The 19,011-nt window shown below is 48.7% G+C and overlaps 1 protein-coding gene across 9 annotated transcripts in view; it reads left to right on the top strand.

The window, feature by feature from the left end:
- The window catches only part of MEIOB (meiosis specific with OB-fold), a 377,950-nt gene that overhangs the window by 209,342 nt on the left and 149,597 nt on the right, over nucleotides 1–19,011 (top strand). For all 9 annotated transcript variants that reach the window (XM_063934973.1, XM_063934970.1, XM_063934967.1 and 6 more), the window contains one exon: nucleotides 10,876–10,948. In XM_063934973.1, coding sequence (XP_063791043.1) covers nucleotides 10,876–10,948 — 73 coding nt within the window. The remainder of the gene's footprint in view (nucleotides 1–10,875; nucleotides 10,949–19,011) is intronic.

Raw genomic sequence — 19,011 nt, forward strand, 5'->3', positions numbered from 1 at the left:
TGTATATAAGTCCCTAGCTAAATTTCAGATATATGTTGGGCGGGCTTAAGCGCGCTGGGAGGGGGCGGAGCTTAGCCCTTACACAGGAGTGGGCGCCATTTTCCCTCAGGTCCCCGCCAAAATTTACTGAAGGAGGGGGGACACAGTGCTTTTAATGCTATATGGGTGTAATATAGCATTAGGTTACTTAATGGGCGCATAATCCTGGTTGTGTTAACATAAAGTCACTGTTTCCCTTTTTATTTACCCACTATTGGTTAGTCGACATGTGTCGACAGGTGTGAGGGCTTTGTCAAAAGCTCCTGTGGGGATAACTGTCGGTTTCGCCGACGCTTGCCGGTGCTTGATTCAAACGACTAAGTATTAGCAGGTTGCGTTTGTGTGCTTAAAAACAAGTAAACACGCTAGGGGAGACACGGCGGTCGGTCGATGCCCTGTCGGCATCAACGGTAATTCCTGGGTAAAAGAATTAACAGGCTGTTATTGCCTTGTACCTGTATTGGTATATATATATATGTTACATATATATATATTAGGAGGGGGAGTGTTATTACAATTATAGATGTATGCTTCCCTCAGACCCCTTGGGGTTCCAGGGTTGTTATTATTTTTGCCCGCTTAATATTCCGTGCTGTCGACATTTACTCAGTTTCTGTCGGCCGTAAAGTTCCTGGTAGATCCACATCGGGGGCACGTCAGTACATGGTCATACACATTCACAACACATTACTGTCACTAGGGACCTGACGGGTCTGGACAATCCACTTGCGTATAGGTTCTGTCTATATGTATATATGTGTAGATATAACTTTATATATGCATGATTACGATATGGGTGTTTTATTGTGTATTACAGTATGTATATCCATGAATGCTGAAATAATGGTATTCTTCTCATGTGCTGGTCGCTCTGTTGATTAAGCTCTAGATTGGCCGTGACGAGTTGGTTTCGATCCTCTCAAGGAGTCCGAATATTAGTCTCTTCACAACGCGGAGAGAAAATTATGACAATCAACTCCTGGTCGACGCAGAGCCCGGTTGCAAAGGATCATACACAGGCAGCTAAGTGAAATTTTATTTCTATACTTTGACCTTATTTGCAATGTATGCACTTGAGGGAGTGTGGTAGTCGGGTAAGCATCCGATAGAATTACCCTACCCAGAGTGGGTAGGCTTGCCTATGTTTATTTTTCCTTATAACATTACAGCAGGCTGCCACGTGACAGCAGGTGGTGTGACCGGAAAAATGCGGAGGATGTCTCCGGGAGATGCTGGTGGGAGGTATACAGCTGTTTGGTGTGGCCTCTCTTCAGTCAATCTCGGCGGTATCCGCTGGTAAGTCTAAATTCGTGAGTTAACCTCCTTCACAACGGTTGATGACGCATTCTTTTGTGGGATGCAGTCGTTTAACCGGTTCGATACCGTTCCTTTCTCTGACGTCCTAAGTGGATGCTGGGACTCCGTAAGGACCATGGGGAATAGCGGCTCCGCAGGAGACAGGGCACAAAAGTAAAGCTTTAGGATCAGGTGGTGTGCACTGGCTCCTCCCCCTATGACCCTCCTCCAAGCCTCAATTAGATTTTTGTGCCCGAACGAGAAGGGTGCAGGCTAGGTGGCTCTCCTGAGCTGCTTAGAAGTAAAGTTTAAATAGGTTTTTTATTTTCAGTGAGACCTGCTGGCAACAGGCTCACTGCATCGAGGGACTAAGGGGAGAAGAAGCGAACTCACCTGCGTGCAGAGTGGATTGGGCTTCTTGGCTACTGGACATTAGCTCCAGAGGGACGATCACAGGTACAGCCTGGATGGGTCCCGGAGCCGCGCCGCCGGCCCCCTTACAGATGCTGAAGAGTGAAGAGGTCCAGAAATCGGCGGCAGAAGACGTTCCTGTCTTCATTAAGGTAGCGCACAGCACTGCAGCTGTGCGCCATTGCTCCCAGCACACTTCACACTGCGGTCACTGAGGGTGCAGGGCGCTGGGGGGGGGCGCCCTGGGCAGCAATGTAAATACCTCCTATGGCAAAAAAATACATCACATATAGCCCCTGGGCTATATGGATGTATTTAACCCCTGCCAGTTTTCCAGATAAAAGCGGGAGAAGAGCCCGCCGATAAGGAGGCGGGGCCTATCTCCTCAGCACACGGCGCCATTTTCCCACACAGCTCCGCTGGTAGGAAGGCTCCCAGACTCTCCCCTGCACTGCACTACAGAAACAGGGTACAACAGAGAGGGGGGGCACTTATTTGGCTAAAAATATATATAAGCAGCTATAAGGGATAGACACTTATTATAAGGTTGTCCCTATACAGTTTATAGCGCTTTGGTGTGTACTGGCAAACTCTCCCTCTGTCTCCCCAAAGGGCTAGTGGGGTCCTGTCCTCTATCAGAGCATTCCCTGTGTGTGTGCTGTGTGTCGGTACGTTTGTGTCGACATGTATGAGGAGAAAAATGATGTGGAGACGGAGCAGATTGTCTGTAATAGTGATGTCACCCCTTAGGGGGTCGACACCTGAGTGGATGTACTGTTGAAAATTACGTGACAGTGTCAGCTCTGTATAAAGACAGTGGTTGACATGAGACAGCCGGCTACTCAGCTTGTGCCTGTCCAAACGTCTCATAGGCCGTCAGGGGCTCTAAAGCGCCCGTTACCTCAGATGGCAGATACAGACGCCGACACGGATACTGACTCCTGTGTCGACGGTGAAGAGACAACCGTGATTTCCAATAGGGCCACACGTTACATGATTGAGGCAAGGAAAAATGTTTACACATTTCTGATAATATGAGTACCACCAAAAAGGGGTATTATGTTTGGTGAGGAAAAACTACCTGTAGTTTTCCTGAATCTGAGAAATAAAATGAGGTGTGTGATGATGCGTGGGTTTCCCCCCGATAACAATTGATAATTTCTAAAAAGTTATTGGCAGTATACCTTTTCCCGCCAGAGGTTAGGGTGCATTGGGAAACACCCCCTAAGGGGGATAAGGCGCTCACACGCTTGTAAGAACAAGGGCTCTACCCTCTCCTGAGATGGCCGCCCTTAAGGATCCTGCTGATAGAAAGCAGGAGGGTATCCTAAAATGTATTTACACACATACTGGTGTTATACTGCGACCAGCAATCGCCTCAGCCTGGATGTGCAGTGCTGGGTTGGCGTGGTCGGATTCCCTGACTGGAAATATTGATATCCTAGATAAGGACAGTATATTATTGCCTATAGAGCATTTAAAATATATGCGAGATGCACAGCGGAATATTGCCGACTGGCATCAAGTATAAGTGCGTTGTCCAATTCTACCAGTAAAGTGGTCAGGTGAGGCGGATTCCAAACGGCATTTGGAAGTATTGCCTTAAAAAAGGCATTTGGGGTCGGTCTTTCAGACCTGGTGGCCACGGCAACAGCTGGGATATCCACGTTTGTACCCCAGGTCGCCTCTCAAAATAAGACGCAGTATTATCAGGCGCAGTCCTTTGTTGGCAAGCGGACAAAAGGTTCCTCTTTTCTGCTCGTAATAGAGGGAGAGGAAAAAGGCTACAGAGATGAGCCAGTTCCCAGGAACAGAAACCCTTTCCCGCCTCTGCCAAGCCCTCAGTATGATGCTAGGGCTTTACAAGCTCAGGCATGGTGGGGGCCCATTCTCAATGAATTTCAGTGCGCAGTGGGCTCACTCGCAAGTAGACCCCTGGATCCTTCAGGTAATATTTCAGGGGTACAAATTGGAATTCGAGACGTCTCCCCCTCGCCGTTTCCAAAAGTCGGTTTTACCGACGTCTCCCTCTGACAGGGAGGCAGTTTTGGAAGCCATTCACAAGCTGTATTCCCAGCAGGTGATAATCAAGGTACCCCTCCTGCAAAAGGAAACGGGGTATTATTCCACACTATTGTGGTACCGAAGCCAGACGGCTCGGTGAGACTGATTCTAAATCTAAAATCTTTGAATACAGAGGTTCAAAGTCAAGATTGAGTCACTCAGAGCAGTGATTGCGAACCTGGAAGAAGGGGACTACATGATGTCTCGGGACATCAAGGATGCTTACCTTCATGTCAAAAAATTTACCCTTCTCACCAAGGGTACCTCAGGTTATGGTACAGAACTGTCACTATCAGTTCAGACGCTGCCGTAGGGATGGTCCACGGCACCCCGGGTCTTTACTAAAGTAAGGACCAAAATTATGATATTCATTCGAAGGAAGGGAATTTTAGTTATTCTTTACTTGGACGATTCCCTGATAAGGGTAAGATCCAGGGAACAGTTGGAGGTCAGTGTAGCACTATCTCAGGTAGTGTTGCGGCAGCACGATTGGATTCTCAATATTCCAAAATCGCAGCTAGTTCAGACGACTTGTCTTCTGTTCCTAGGGATGATCCTGGACACAGTCCAGAAAGAAGGTGTTTCTCCCGGAGGAGAAAGCCAGGGAGTTATCCGAGCTAGTCAGGAACCTCCTAAAACCGAGCCAAGTCTCAGTGCATCAATGCACAAGGGTTCTGTGTAAAAATGGTGGCTTCCTACGAAGCAATCCCATTTGGCAGATTCCACGCAAGGACTTTCCAGTGGGACCTACTGGAAAAATGGTCCGGGTCGCATCTTCAGATGCATCAGCGGATAACCCTGTCACCAAGGACAGGGGTATCCCTCCTGTGGTGGTTGCAGAGTGCTCATCTTCTAGAGGGCCGCAGATTCGGCATTCAGGACTGGGTCCTGGTGACCACGGATGCCAGCCTGCGAGGCTGGGGAGCAGTCACACAGGGAAGGAATATCCAGGGCTTATGGTCAAGCCTGGAGACATCACTTCACATAAATATCTGAAGCTAAGGGCCATTTACAATGCTCTAAGCTTAGCAAGACCTCTGCTTCAAGGTCAGCCGGTGTTGATCCAGTCGGACAACATTACGGCAGTCACCCACGTAAACAGACAGGGTGTCACAAGAAGCAGGAGGGCAATGGCAGAAGCTGCAAGGATTCTTCGCTGGGCGGAAAACCATGTGATAGCACTGTCAGCAGTATTCATTCCGGGAGTGGACAACTGGGAAGCAGATTTCCTCAGCACGACCTCCACCCGGGAGAGTGGGAACTTCACCCAGAAATCCTCCACATGATTATAAACCGTTGGGAAAAACTCGACAGGTATTGCGCCAGGTCAAGGGACCCTCAGTCAATAGCTGTAAAGGCTCTGGTAACACCGTGGGTGTACCAATCAGTGTATGGGTTCCCTCCTCTGCCTCTCATACCCAAGGTACTGAGATTGATAAGATGGAGAGGAGTAAGCACTATATTCGTGGCTCCGGATTGGCCAATAAGGACTTGGTAACCGGAACTTCAAGAGATGCTCACGGAGGATCCGTAGCCTCTACCTCTAAGAAGGGACCTGCTCCAGCAAGGACCCTGTCTGTTCCAAGACTTACCGCGGCTGCGTTTGACGGCATGGCGGTTGAACGCCGGATCCTGAAGGAAAAAGGCATTCCGGATGAAGTCATCCCTATCCTGATCAAAGCCAGGAAGGATGTAACCGCAAAACATTATCACCGCATTTGGCGAAAATATGTTGCGTGGTGCGAGGCCAGTAAGGCCCGACGGAGGAAATTCAACGATTCCTACATTTCCTGCAAACAGGAGTGTCTATGGGCCTGAAATTGGGGTCCATTAAGGTTCAAATTTCGGCTCTGTCAATTTTCTTCCAAAAAGAACTAGCTTCAGTCCCTGAAGTTCAGACGTTTGTAAAAGGGGTACTGCATATACAGTCTCCTTTGGTGCCTTCAGTGGCACCTTGGGATCTCAATGTAGTTTTTGGGTCCCAAAAGTCACATTGGTTTGACCCACTTAAATCTATGGAGTTAAAATATCTCACAGGAAAAGTGGTCATGCTGTTGGCTCTGGTCTGGGCCAGGCGCGTGTCAGAATTGGCGGCTTTATCCTGTAAAAGCCCTTATCTGATTTTCCATTCGGACAGGGCGGAATTGAGGACTCGTCCTCAGTTTCTCCCTAAGGTGGTTTCAGCGTCCACCTGAGCAAACCTATTGTGGTGCCTGCGGCTACTAGGGACTTGGAGGACTCCAAGTTGCTAGACGTTGTCAAGGCCGGAAAATATATGTTTCCAGGACGGCTGGAGTCAGAAAATCTGACTCGCTGTTCATCCTGTATGCACCCAACAACCTGGGTGCTCCTGCTTCTAAGCAGACGATTGCTCGTTGGATTTGTAGTACAATTCAGCTTGCACACTCTGTGGCAGGCCTGTCACAGCCAAAATCTGTTAAAGCCCATTCCACAAGGAAAGTGGGCTCATCTTGGGCGGCTGCCCGAGGGGTCTCGGCTTTACAACTTTGCCGAGCAGCTACTTGGTCAGGGGCAAACACGTTTGCTAAATTCTACAAATTTGATACCCTGGCTGAGGAGGACCTGGAGTTCTCTCATTCGGTGCTGCAGAGTCATCCGCACTCTCCCGCCCGTTTGGGAGCTTTGGTATAATCCCCATGGTCCTTACGGAGTCCCAGCATCCACTTAGGACGTCAGAGAAAATAAGAATTTACTTACCGATAATTCTATTTCTCGTAGTCCGTAGTGGATGCTGGGCGCCCATCCCAAGTGCGGATTGTCTGCAATACTTGTATATAGTTATTGTTACAATAACATCGGGTTGTTTATTGTTGTGAGCCATCTTTCAGAGGCTCCTACGTTTTATCATACTGTTAACTGGGTTCAGATCACAAGTTGTATGGTGTGATTGGTGTGGCTGGTATGAGTCTTACCCGGGATTCAAAATCCTTCCTTATTATGTACGCTCGTCCGGGCACAGTATCCTAACTGAGGCTTGGAGGAGGGTCATAGGGGGAGGAGCCAGTGCACACCACCTGATCCTAAAGCTTTACTTTTGTGCCCTGTCTCCTGCGGAGCCGCTATTCCCCATGGTCCTTACGGAGTCCCAGCATCCACTACGGACTATGAGAAATAGAATTATCGGTAAGTAAATTCTTATTTTTTCCTTTTCTGTGTAGACAGTGGAAGGTGAAAAGGTAAGTGTTCTGCAGCCTGGTTAGGTTCGCAGAAGTGTAGTAGTTTCTGTTTCCACTACATACACCACTTGTCGCTGAGTCTATCTGGCTGGTCCCCACTCCGGTGACCACTTGTCTACTAATTTTCAGTTAGTCCAGGAATAGACTAGGACCTGTGAGTTATTTATAGAAGCCAAAGGGGAACATTCTGAGTTATGGTTGTTTCCCCTTACTGTTTTTTCTAATAGTTTTTGCCTCTCCCCTATGGTAGGGGAGGTAACACGCGACGCCATACAGAGGACATTGTCTGGTTGTCCCTGTAAAAAGGGTGAATATCTCTGACTGTTCTTCGGCGCAGGAATTGGCCTGTTGTTCCCAACGACGTAGATGTCAGAAGTGGGTTTCAGAGTAGATACTGATCGGTAAAGGTTCGATGTTTTTCCTGTGGAAAGAGGTCTGAGGATCCAGAGTTGGATCGGCTTTGAGGTGATACCTCATCAATAGGTTCCATTAATAAGACAGATGGATGCGACATAAGAGGCCTTTTTCGAAGAGCAGGTCTAATACCAGAGTGGTTTTCATGGGACCAGTTGGAAATGTGATCCGGGTCTCACCTGCGCATGCACCGAAATATCATCAAAACGTCCAGGACATCGCGCCTGTGGTGTCTGCTCGGTTCTTTCCTTCTGGAGGAATGAAGGTTAGGGATCCAGGTTTAGATCCTGGTGTCAGTGCATATAGATCTCCGAAGCTGGGGAGCAGTCCTTTGCAAGGGACATATTTCCAGAGGATGTGGTCAAGTTGGGAAACTTGTCTGCTGTAAGCTTTCTTGAATTAAGAGCTATTTTAGACGAACGTATTCTTCGTGTTCTGCCCGTGTTAATTCTGACAGAAGACTTGTCAGCAATGGCGTAAGTAAGCCGCTAGGGCGGAACAAGGAAAAAGCGGAAATGGCAGAAGTTGCACAGTTTGCAGTTGAGGGGGAAATCTGGTAAACGCTATGTTAGCAGTCATCGTTCCGGAGGTAAACGACGGAGAAATAGATTTTCTTTGCGGACATGATATCCAGCTGGGAAAAATACTGTCATCATCGAGAAGCTTTCCCAGACGTGACAAGGTCTTTGTGGAGTGTCGCAATTGGACATGTTGGCGTCTCACCTCAACGAGAGGCCTCAAGGAGATTGTTCCAGGTTAAGGGACACTCAGGATATAGCAGCGGACATCCTCGTGACACCGTGGGTGTTTTTAGTCGGTCTAGGTGACCTCTCCGCTTCCACTTTCACTTTTCTGACAGTGGTAAGCGTAAGATGTTCGATGGTTCCGATGATCCTCTGAAATCCGGTCTAGCCAGAAAGGGTTGGCTATCCAGTTTTCATGGTTTACTCATAGAAAATGACTGCCCTTTTCCTTTATGTGAGGTAATGTTACAACAAGATTGGGGTGTGTATCAGGACTTACCGCGGCTGCGTCTAACGGCGGGGTGGTTGAATGTCGTATCCTAAGCCAATGGGTGTTCCCAGTGAAGTGGTTTCTTCAATTCTTCAGGCTAGGAAAGAGCTGACGGCACAGCATTACCACCGTTGTTGGAGTAATTATGTGTCTCGGTGTCTATCCAGGAAGGCTCTTATGGAGGACTTTCAGCTAGGTAGTGCTTATCCATACTTTACAAGCCAATGTGGAGGCAAGCCTAATAAGTTTCTTTACGAAATTTCTCTTTTGGAAAGTGGTCAGGCTTTTCACTTTGACGTCCGCAAGGCGGGTGTCGGAAGTGGTGGTTTTGTCTCACAAGAGCCTTGTTTGATCTTTCAGGTGGATAGAGAGGAATTGAATACTAGGTTGGTAGTGCTACCAAGAGTGATTTCTGGGTTTCGCAGAAATCAGCCTATTTTGATGCGGAGGGTAACTTAGGCATTAGCTGGTTCAAATTCCCTTGATCTAGCCAGGGATTTGAGTATGTAAATCATCAATTTGGCTCAGTTTGGAGGAACAGAGGCCCTGTTTGTCTGGTATGTTTTCAGCTTACTTTGGGAGACTGCGTTATGCAGTTTGTTACATGCTGAATCTGTAATGCGGCTTGGCATGTTCGTTCTACGGCTGCTTTGCCGTCACCGAAGTCGGTGAAGGTTCTTTCTTTTGGGAAGATGGGCTTTTCTTGGGCGAATACCCGAGGAGTCTCGGCGGTTCAACTTTGCTGAGCGGATTCTTGGTCGGAGTCAAACGCTTTTGCGATGCTCTACAAGTTTGATACTCTGATTTTTGGGGACCTTCTGTTTGCTCACTCGGTGCTGCAGAGTCGTCCGCACTCTCCCGCCCGTTTTGGAGCTTTGGTATAAACCCCATGGTCCTTTTGGAATCCCCAGCATCCTCTAGGACGTATGAGAAAATAGGATTTTGGTACCTACCGGTAAATCCTTTTCTCTTAGTCCGTAGAGGATGCTGGGCGCCCGTCCCAGTGCGTACGGGGTCTGCAGTTATTGCTTTTGGTTACACCCTGGTGGTGTGTCTTCTCTGTCTGGCGGTTGCTACCGTTGTTCATGACATAGCATGCGGGTCGTATTTTTGCGTCTGTGGACACACGGGTTGTGTTACATATTCTCTCAGCATGTGGCTGTGTTTTGTTCATGCCGTTGGCTGGTATTCTACTGAATGCCACGTTCTACGGTTTGTTTGAGGTGTGAGCTGGTATGACACTCACCGTGTTTATAACAATAAATTCTTTCCTCGAAATTGTCCATCTCTCCTGGGCCCAGTTTTCTAACTGAGGTCTGGAGGAGGGGCATAGAGGGAGGAGTCAGTTCACACCCAGTTTAAGTCTTTATAGTGTGCCCAAGCTCCTGCGGATCCGTCTATACCCCATGGTCCTTTTGGAATCCCCAGCATCCTCTACGGACTAAGAGAAAAGGATTTACCGGTAGGTACCAAAATCCTATTTTTTGTAGCAGAACTACAAGTCCCAGCAAGCCTCCCCCGCAAGCTGGTACTTGGTAGAACCACAAGTACCAGCATGCGGGGGGGGGGGACGGGCACGCTGGTACCTGTAGTTCTACTGCAAAAAAATACCCAAATAAAAACAGTACACAGACACCGTGAAAGTAAAACTTTATTACATACATGCACGCCGACACACACATACTTACCTATGTTCACACGCCGACTCTGTCCACTTCTCCAAGTAGAATCCACGGGGTACCTGAAAATAAAATTATACTCACCATAATTCAGTGTAGATCTGTCCTCTTCTTTTTTGTAATCCACGTACTTGGCAAATAAATAAAACGCAAAATCCGGACCACGCACTGAAAGGGGTCCCATGTTTACACATGGGATCCCTTTCCCCCAAATGCCGGGACCCCACGTAACTCCTGTCACACAGGGTCCCTTCAGCCAATTAGGGAGCGCCACGTCGTGGCACTCTCCTGATTGGCTGTGCGCGTCTGAGCGTATACTCCAATGCAAAGAAAAAAAGAACTAAGAGCATATATCAGCATAACAAAGTACTTTCACAAACTGTAAAAACACGAACAGCGCACAAGAAAAATAAATATAAATGTATGGATGATTCACGGAAGAAGTAAGGGAGAAAACAAATTGCAGAATGTTTGTTTTTGAAGTATGACGGAGCTTTCTGGCTCTTTTGTAAACACTCGCTGTCTCCCCTAGGGTAGAATGCATCAAGAAAATGAGCTTGCGAGTACATGTATCATCCAGCAATGTCACAAATGTTCAAAGTGTGCCGGGCACCCTGATTTATATGGCACAATGCAGTTTTACTTTGTTTAGACGATAATGAGGACATCTGTTTTGCTTGTACGCTGTGTGGTTTAATTATCTTTATTTACCATGTTAGGAATATGCAAGGGAATTTAAACAATATCTTATTTTCCTTTAGTTATAATAGAAAATCCTCTTGTGCAAACAAAAGACGTAGAGAGAGAAGAAAAATTTAATCCTTCAACACCAAGGTAAAGTATAAACTTCCTGCCTTCTGCTCTCACTGGGGCCATAAAGGTTTAACAGCATTTTGTAGAACGGTGGGAGATTGAAAACATATGACAAGTGTCTCTGGAATACAAGTACTTAGTAGTGCCAGATAGCTATGGCTCATATCATCCTTTTCTCCTTATTTAATAAATGCTTGTTTGCGGGCAGAATTTTGTCTAATTTGTCATTTCTAAAATAGAAGTTTGAGGCAAATGAATGTATTTTGCAGTTTTAAATAGCAAAAAAGAACAATATTATATTGTGGTGGATAAACTTTGTCTAACATGTCTCTTTTTCATGTTATTTTTTGCTATGGTAAACGCCACTTCTTGCATAAGCCGTATCTCTGTGTATGAAGTCTCCACCACTTATGTCACATTTTGGCAGTGGCGTGCGGTGAGGTCAGTGGCTGGTGAGGCACTACAGCCATAATGTCCGCCGAATCCTGCCGATGACCCCTACCGCCGCCGAGCCAATGCCCACTACTGCCTATGAGCCGCTGCCCGCTGCCACCACCAATGGCTTACAAACTCACCCACCATCAACTGAACCAGCCCTCCGCCACTAATTTCCATCTCAGTCCGATGCCGCCAATGCCTGCTGCCTGCCTGCTCATCATACTTGTGATATATTGTACATTTTTATAGGAAAAAAATAATTAGTGTTTGGGAAGGGAGTGGGAAGAGGACATGAACGCAATTTTGTTGTCCGGGGCTTCCATTAACTTAAAGGAGAATGGTCCCCCCTCCTAAGTATAACCAGCCTCGGGCTCTTTGAGCCGGTCCTGGTTGTTTAAATACTGGGAAAAAATTGGACAGGGGTTCCCCATATTTAGACAACCAGCACCGGGCTATTAGTCCGGTCCTGGTTCCAAAAATACGAGGGACAAAAGTAGGGGTCCCCCGTATTTTTGAAACCAGCACCGAGCTTCACTAGCCAGGGACATAATGCCACATCCGGGGGACACATTTATGTAGGTCCCTGCGGCCGTGGCATTACCCCCCCAACTAGTCACCCCTGCCCGGGGTTCCCTGGAGGAGTGGGGACCCCTTAAATCAAGGGGTCACCCCCCCTCCAGGCACCCAAGGGCCAGGGGTGAAGCCCGAGGCTGTCCCCCCCCCCCATCCGTGGGCGGTGGATGGGAGGCTGATAGCCATGTGTGTAAAGAAAAGAATATTGTTTTTTGTTGTGGAACTACAAGGCCCAGCAAGCCTCCCCCGCTTGCTGGTACTTAGAGAACCTCAAGTACCAGCACGCGGGGAAATAACGGGCCCACTGGTACCTGTAGTTCTACAAAAAAAATACCCAAATAAAAACACAACTCACACACCGTGACAGTAAAAATTTATTAAAACACACTTACACACTCACACATACTTACCTACATCCCACGCCGGTCACGTCCACTTGTCCAGTAGAATCCAGTAGGGGTACCTGTAAAAATAAGAGAGAGATTACTTACCTACATCCCACGCCAGTCACGTCCACTTGTCCAGTAGAATCCAATAGGGTAGGGGTACCTGTAAAAATAAAAATTATACTTACAAACTTCAATCCACAGGAGGAGAGAGAGGGAGGGAGAGAGAGAGAGGGGAGGAGGAGAGAGAGAGAGAGACTAACCTGCTGCTGCTGGGGAGGGCCGCACACACTGCAGGGCCACACCGCTGCTCCTGTCAGCGGGAGGACGGAGCTAGCGGAGGAGGGGGGAGAGCCGCACGGGGAAGAGCCGCACAACGCCGCTCTTGTCAGTGGCGGAGGAGGACGGGGGGGTAGGGGGGCGCACACTGCAGACACCACTCACCGCCGGGACCCGCCCCCTCCAGCGCCGCGCGTGGGTGATTGGACAAGCGGATCCAGCACTGGATCCGCTGTCCAATCACAGGTGCCTCGCTGACATGGGAGTGGTGTCCCTGTAAGCGAGGGACTTGTAGAGGTGCCGCTTTCCCCATCTGTTTTGAATTGGCTTTTACAGCCCAGTGCTTGGCCCCGCCCCCCGCTCTGTCCCGTTTCCATTCTGTATGGGAGGCACTGTTATCAGTGCCTCCCAAACACATTTAAGCCACAAAAAATTATTAGAATTAATTAAAGAAGATACTTATGACACAGAATATGTGTCATAAGTATCTTCTTTATATTATTTTAATAATTAGTCACAGGGGAGGCACTGCACGTCCCTGCATTTTGGCAACACTGTTAATGGGAGTGCATTACATCCAGTGGGGTAATTTCCGAGGCAGTAAATTTGTGTGATGGAAACGCTGCCATTTTAATGCCATCCGCATACTACAGACCATACCCCATTCACCAGATTTTAGTCCCATGGTGACGATTTAACTGTATTTCTCTGACGTCCTAGTGGATGCTGGGAACTCCGTAAGGACCATGGGGAATAGACGGGCTCCGCAGGAGACTGGGCACTCTAAAAGAAAGATTAGGTACTATCTGGTGTGCACTGGCTCCTCCCTCTATGCCCCTCCTCCAGACCTCAGTTAGAATCTGTGCCCGGCCAGAGCTGGGTGCTCCTAGTGGGCTCTCCTGAGCTTGCTAGAAAAGAAAGTATTTGTTAGGTTTTTTATTTTCAGTGAGATCTGCTGGCAACAGACTCACTGCTACGTGGGACTGAGGGGAGAGAAGCAAACCTACCTGCTTGCAGCTAGCTTGTGCTTCTTAGGCTACTGGACACCATTAGCTCCAGAGGGTTCGAACACAGGGCCTGACCTCGATCGTTCGTTCCCGGAGCCGCGCCGACCCCCTTGCAGAGCCAGAAGACAGAACAGAAGCGATGAAATCGGCGGCAGAAGACTCCTGTCTTCATTAAGGTAGCGCACAGCACCGCAGCTGTGCGCCATTGCTCCCACAGCACACCACACACTCCGGTCACTGTAGGGTGCAGGGCGCTGGGGGGGGGCGCCCTGGGCAGCAATTATAATACCTTTTGGCAAAACTGTATATGTGTAAAAACCCCCACCATTAAGTTACATAAAACGCGGGACAGAAGCCCGCCGCTGAGGGGGCGGGGCCTTCTTCCTCAGCACACCAGCGCCATTTTCCCTTCACAGCTCCGCTGGAAGCAGCTCCCCAGGCTCTCCCCTGCAGTATCCTGATACAAGAAGGGTAAAAAAGAGAGGGGGGGCACATAAATTTAGGCGCAAATAAGATATTTAAGCAGCTATTGGGTAAATCACTTTTTATAGTGTAAATCCCTGTGTTATATAGCGCTGTGGTGTGTGCTGGCATACTCTCTCTCTGTCTCCCCAAAGGACTTTGTGGGGTCCTGTCCTCAGTCTGAGCATTCCCTGTGTGTGTGCGGTGTGTCGGTACGGCTGTGTCGACATGTTTGATGAGGGTTACGTGGAGGCGGAGCAGGGGCAGATAAGTGTGGTGTCGCCCCCGACGGGGCCGACACCTGATTGGATGGATATGTGGAAGGTCTTAACCGACAGTGTCAACTCCTTACATAAAAGGTTCGATGACACAGCAGCCTTGGGACAGCCGGGGTCTCAGCCCGCGCCTGCCCAGGCGACTCAGAAGCCGTCAGGGGCTCATAAACGCCCGCTAGCTCAGATGGTAGACACAGATGTCGACACGGAGTCTGACTCCAGTGTAGATGAGGATGAGACAAATGTACAGTCTACAAAAGCCATCCGATGCATGATTACTGCAATGAAAGATGTATTGCACATTTCTGATATTAACCCGGTTACCACCAAGAGGGGTATTATGTTGGGGAGAAAAAGCAGCCAGTGACTTTTTCCCCATCGGATGAATTAAATGATTTGTGTGAAGAAGCGTGAAGTTCCCCTGATAAGAAACTAGTGATTTCTAAGAGGTTACTGATGGCGTACCCTTTCCCGCCAAAGGATAGGTTACGTTGGGAAACATCCCCTAGGGTGGACAAGGCGCTAACAAGCTTATCTAAAAGGGTGGCACTGCCGTCTCAGGATACGGCCACCCTAAAGGAGCCTGCGGATAGAAAGCAGGAAGCTATCCTGAAGTCTGTGTATACACACTCTGGTACTCTACTGAGACCTGCTATTGCTTCAGCCTGGATGTGTAGTGCTGCAGCAGCATGGACTGATACCCTGTCAGACAACATTGATTCCCTCGACAGGGATACTGTTTTGCTAACCCTCAAACATATAAAAGACGTCGTCTTATATATGCGGGATGCCCAGAGGGACATTTGCCTGCTGGCATCTAGAATTAATGCAATGTCCATTTCTGCCAGGAGAGTATTATAGACTCGGCAGTGGACAGGTGATGCTGATTCTAAAAAACACATGGAGGTTTTGCCTTATAAGGGTGAGGAATTGTTTGGGGATGGTCTCTCGGACCTCGTATCCACAGCAACTGCTGGGAAGTCGACTTTTTTACCTCAGGTTCCCTCACAGCCTAAAAAAGCACCGTATTATCAAGTGCAGTCCTTTCGGCCTCAGAAAGGCAAGCAGGTAAGAGGAGCATCCTTTCTGGCCAGAGGCAAGGGTAGAGGAAAGAAGCTGCACCAGGCAGCCAGTTCCCAGGAACAAAAATCCTCCCCTGCTTCCACTAAGTCCACCGCATGACGTTGGGGCTCCACAGGCGCGTCTCCGAAACTTCAGCAACCAGTGGGTTCGCTCACAAGTGGATCTCTGGGCTGTACAAATTGTATCTCAGGGATACAAGCTGGAGTTCGAGGCGACTCCCCCTCGCCGTTTCCTCAAATCAGCCTTGCCAGCTGCTCCCAGGGAAAGGGAGGTAGTACTGGCGGCAATTCACAAGCTGTACCTCCAGCAGGTGATAATCAAGGTCCCCCTCCTTCAACAGGGCAGGGGTTACTATTCCACAATGTTTGTGGTACCGAAACCGGACGGTTCGGTGAGACCCATTCTGAATTTAAAATCCTTGAACACTTATATAAAGAAGTTCAAGTTCAAAATGGAATCGCTCAGGGAGGTTATTGCAAGCCTGGAAGAGGGGGATTTTATGGTGTCGCGGGACATCAAGGATGCTTACTTGCTTGTCCCCATTTACCCACCTCACCAGAAATACCTCAGGTTTGTGGTACAGGACTGTCATTACCAATTCCAGACGTTACCGTTTGGTCTCTCCACGGCACCGAGAATATTTACCAAGGTAATGGCCGAAATGATGATACTCCTTCGGAAGAAGGGAGTTATAATTATCCCGTACTTGGACGATCTCCTCATAAAGGCGAGGTCCAGAGAGCAGTTGTTGGTCAGCGTAGCACTCTCTCAGGAAGTGTTGCAACAGCACGGCTGGATTCTGAATATCCCAAAGTCGCAGCTGATTCCTGCGACGCGTCTGCTTTTCCTGGGCATGATTCTGGACACAGAACAGAAGTAGGTGTTTCTCCCGGTGGAGAAGGCCTAGGAATTGTCATCTCTGGTCAGAGACCTCCTGAAACCAAAACAGGTGTCGGTGCATCATTGCACGCGAGTCCTGGGAAAGATGGTGGCTTCTTACGAAGCAATTCCCTTCGGCAGGTTCCATGCAAGGATCTTTCAGTGGGATCTGTTGGAAAAATGGTCCGGATCGCATGTTCAGATGCATTGGTTGATCACCCTGTCCCCAAGGGCCAGGGTGTCTCTGCTGTGGTGGCTGCAGAGTGCTCATCTTCTCGAGGGCCGCAGGTTTGGCATACAGGACTGGGTCCTGGTGACCACGGATACAAGCCTCCGAGGATGGGGGGCAGTCACTCAGGGAAGAAACTTCCAAGGACAGTGGTCAAGTTTGGAGACTTCACTACACATAAATATACTGGAACTAAGGGCCATTTACAACACCCTGAGTCAAGCAGAGCCCCTGCTTCAAAACCACCCAGTACTGATTCAGTCAGACAAGATGGCGTCCCGCCTCAACAAAAAGCTAAAAAAATATTGCGCCAGGTCAAGGGACCCTCAGGCGATAGCTGTGGACGCACTAGTGACACCGTGGGTGTACCAGTCGGTTCATGTGTTCCCTCCTCTTCCTCTCATACCCAAGGTACTGAGGATAGTAAGAAAGAGAGGAGTAAGAACTATACTCATCGTTCCGGATTGGCCAAGAAGAACTTGGTACCCAGAACTACAAGAAATGATCTCAGAGGACCCATGGCCTCTGCCTCTCAGACAGGACCTGTTACAGCAGGGGCCCTGTCTGTTCCAAGACTCACCGCGGCTGCGTTTGACGGCATGGCGGTTGAACGCCGGATCCTAACGGAAAAGGGCGTTCCAGATGAAGTGATTCCTACGCTGATAAAAGCTAGGAAGGATGCGACAGCAATTATCACCGCATATGTCGGAAATATGTCGCTTGGTGTGAGGCCAGGAAGGCCCCACCAGAGGAATTCCAGCTGGGTCGATTTCTGAACTTCCTACAGTCAGGGGTGACTATGGGCCTAAAATTGGGGTCCATAAAGGTCCAGATTTCGGCCCTATCTATTTTCTTTCAAAAAGAACTGGCTTCACTGCCTGAAGTTCAGACGTTTGTAAAGGGAGTGCTGCATATTCAGCCCCCTTTTGTGCCTCCAGTGGCACCTTGGGATCTTAACGTTGTGTTGGTTTTCCTGAAATCACACTGGTTTGAGCCACTTAGGACCGTGGAGCAAAAGTATCTCACGTGAAAGGTGGTCATGCTGTTGGCCTTAGCTTCAGCTAGGCGTGTGTCAGAATTGGCGGCTTTGTCATGTAAAAGCCCGTATCTGATCTTCCATATGGACAGGGCAGAATTGAGGACTCGTCCCCAATTTCTCCCAAAGGTGGTATCAGCGTTTCATTTGAACCAACCTATTGTGGTGCCTGCGGCTACTCTGGACTTGGAGGATTCCAAGTTGCTGGACGTAGTCCGGGCTTTGAAAATGTATGTTTCCAGGACGGCTGGAGTCAGGAAAAATGACTCGCTATTTATCCTGCATGCACCCAACAAGCTGGGTGCTCCTGCTTCAAACCAAACTATTGCTCGCTGGATCTGTTGCACGATTCAGCTGGCACGTTCTGCGGCTGGACTGCCGCATCCTAAATCAGTAAAAGCCCATTCCACAAGGAAGGTGGGCTCTTCTTGGGCGGCTGCCCGAGGGGTCTCGGCTTTACAGCTTTGCCGAGCTGCTACTTGGTCGGGTTCAAACACATTTGCTAAATTCTACAAGTTTGATACCCTGGCTGAGGAGGACCTTGAGTTTGCTCATTCGGTGCTGCAGAGTCATCCGCACTCTCCCGCCCGTTTGGGAGCTTTGGTATAATCCCCATGGTCCTTACGGAGTTCCCAGCATCCACTAGGACGTCAGAGAAAATAAGAATTTACTCACCGGTAATTCTATTTCTCGTAGTCCGTAGTGGATGCTGGGCGCCCGTCCCAAGTGCGGACTTTCTGCAATACGTGTAAATAGTTATTGCTTAAATAAGGCTTATTGTTATGAGCCATCCGTTGAGTGAGGCTCAGTTGTTGTTCATACTGTTAACTGGGTATGGTTATCACAAGTTGTACAGTGTGATTGGTGTGGCTGGTATGAGTCTTACCCTGGATTCCAAAAATCCTTTCCTTGTAATGTCAGCTCTTCCGGGCACAGTTTCCCTAACTGAGGTCTGGATGAGGGGCATAGAGGGAGGAGCCAGTGCACACCAGATAGTACCTAATCTTTTCTTTAGAGTGCCCAGTCTCCTGCGGAGCCCGTCTATTCCCCATGGTCCTTACGGAGTTCCCAGCATCCACTACGGACTACGAGAAATAGAATTACCGGTGAGTAAATTCTTATTTTTTTCTCTGACGGCCTAGGGGATACTGGGAATCCATTTAGTACTATGGGGTATAGACATGTCCACTTGGCGCCATGGGCACTATAGAAGTTTGATAACGTGTGCTGGCCCCTCCCTCTATGCCCCTCCTACCTGACTCAGGTTAGAAAATGTGCCTGAAGGAGCTGATCACATCTCTGGAAGCTCCTGAAGAGTTTTCTGCATTTATTTTAAAAGTTTGTTATTTTCAGGCAGGACAGGATGGCACCAGCCTGCCTGCTTCGTGGGACTTAGGGGAAGAACGGGCCAACCCCACTAAGCGTTAATGGTCCCGT

This window comes from Pseudophryne corroboree, chromosome 7 (genome assembly GCF_028390025.1).
Source record: "Pseudophryne corroboree isolate aPseCor3 chromosome 7, aPseCor3.hap2, whole genome shotgun sequence".
NCBI lineage: Eukaryota > Metazoa > Chordata > Amphibia > Anura > Myobatrachidae > Pseudophryne > Pseudophryne corroboree.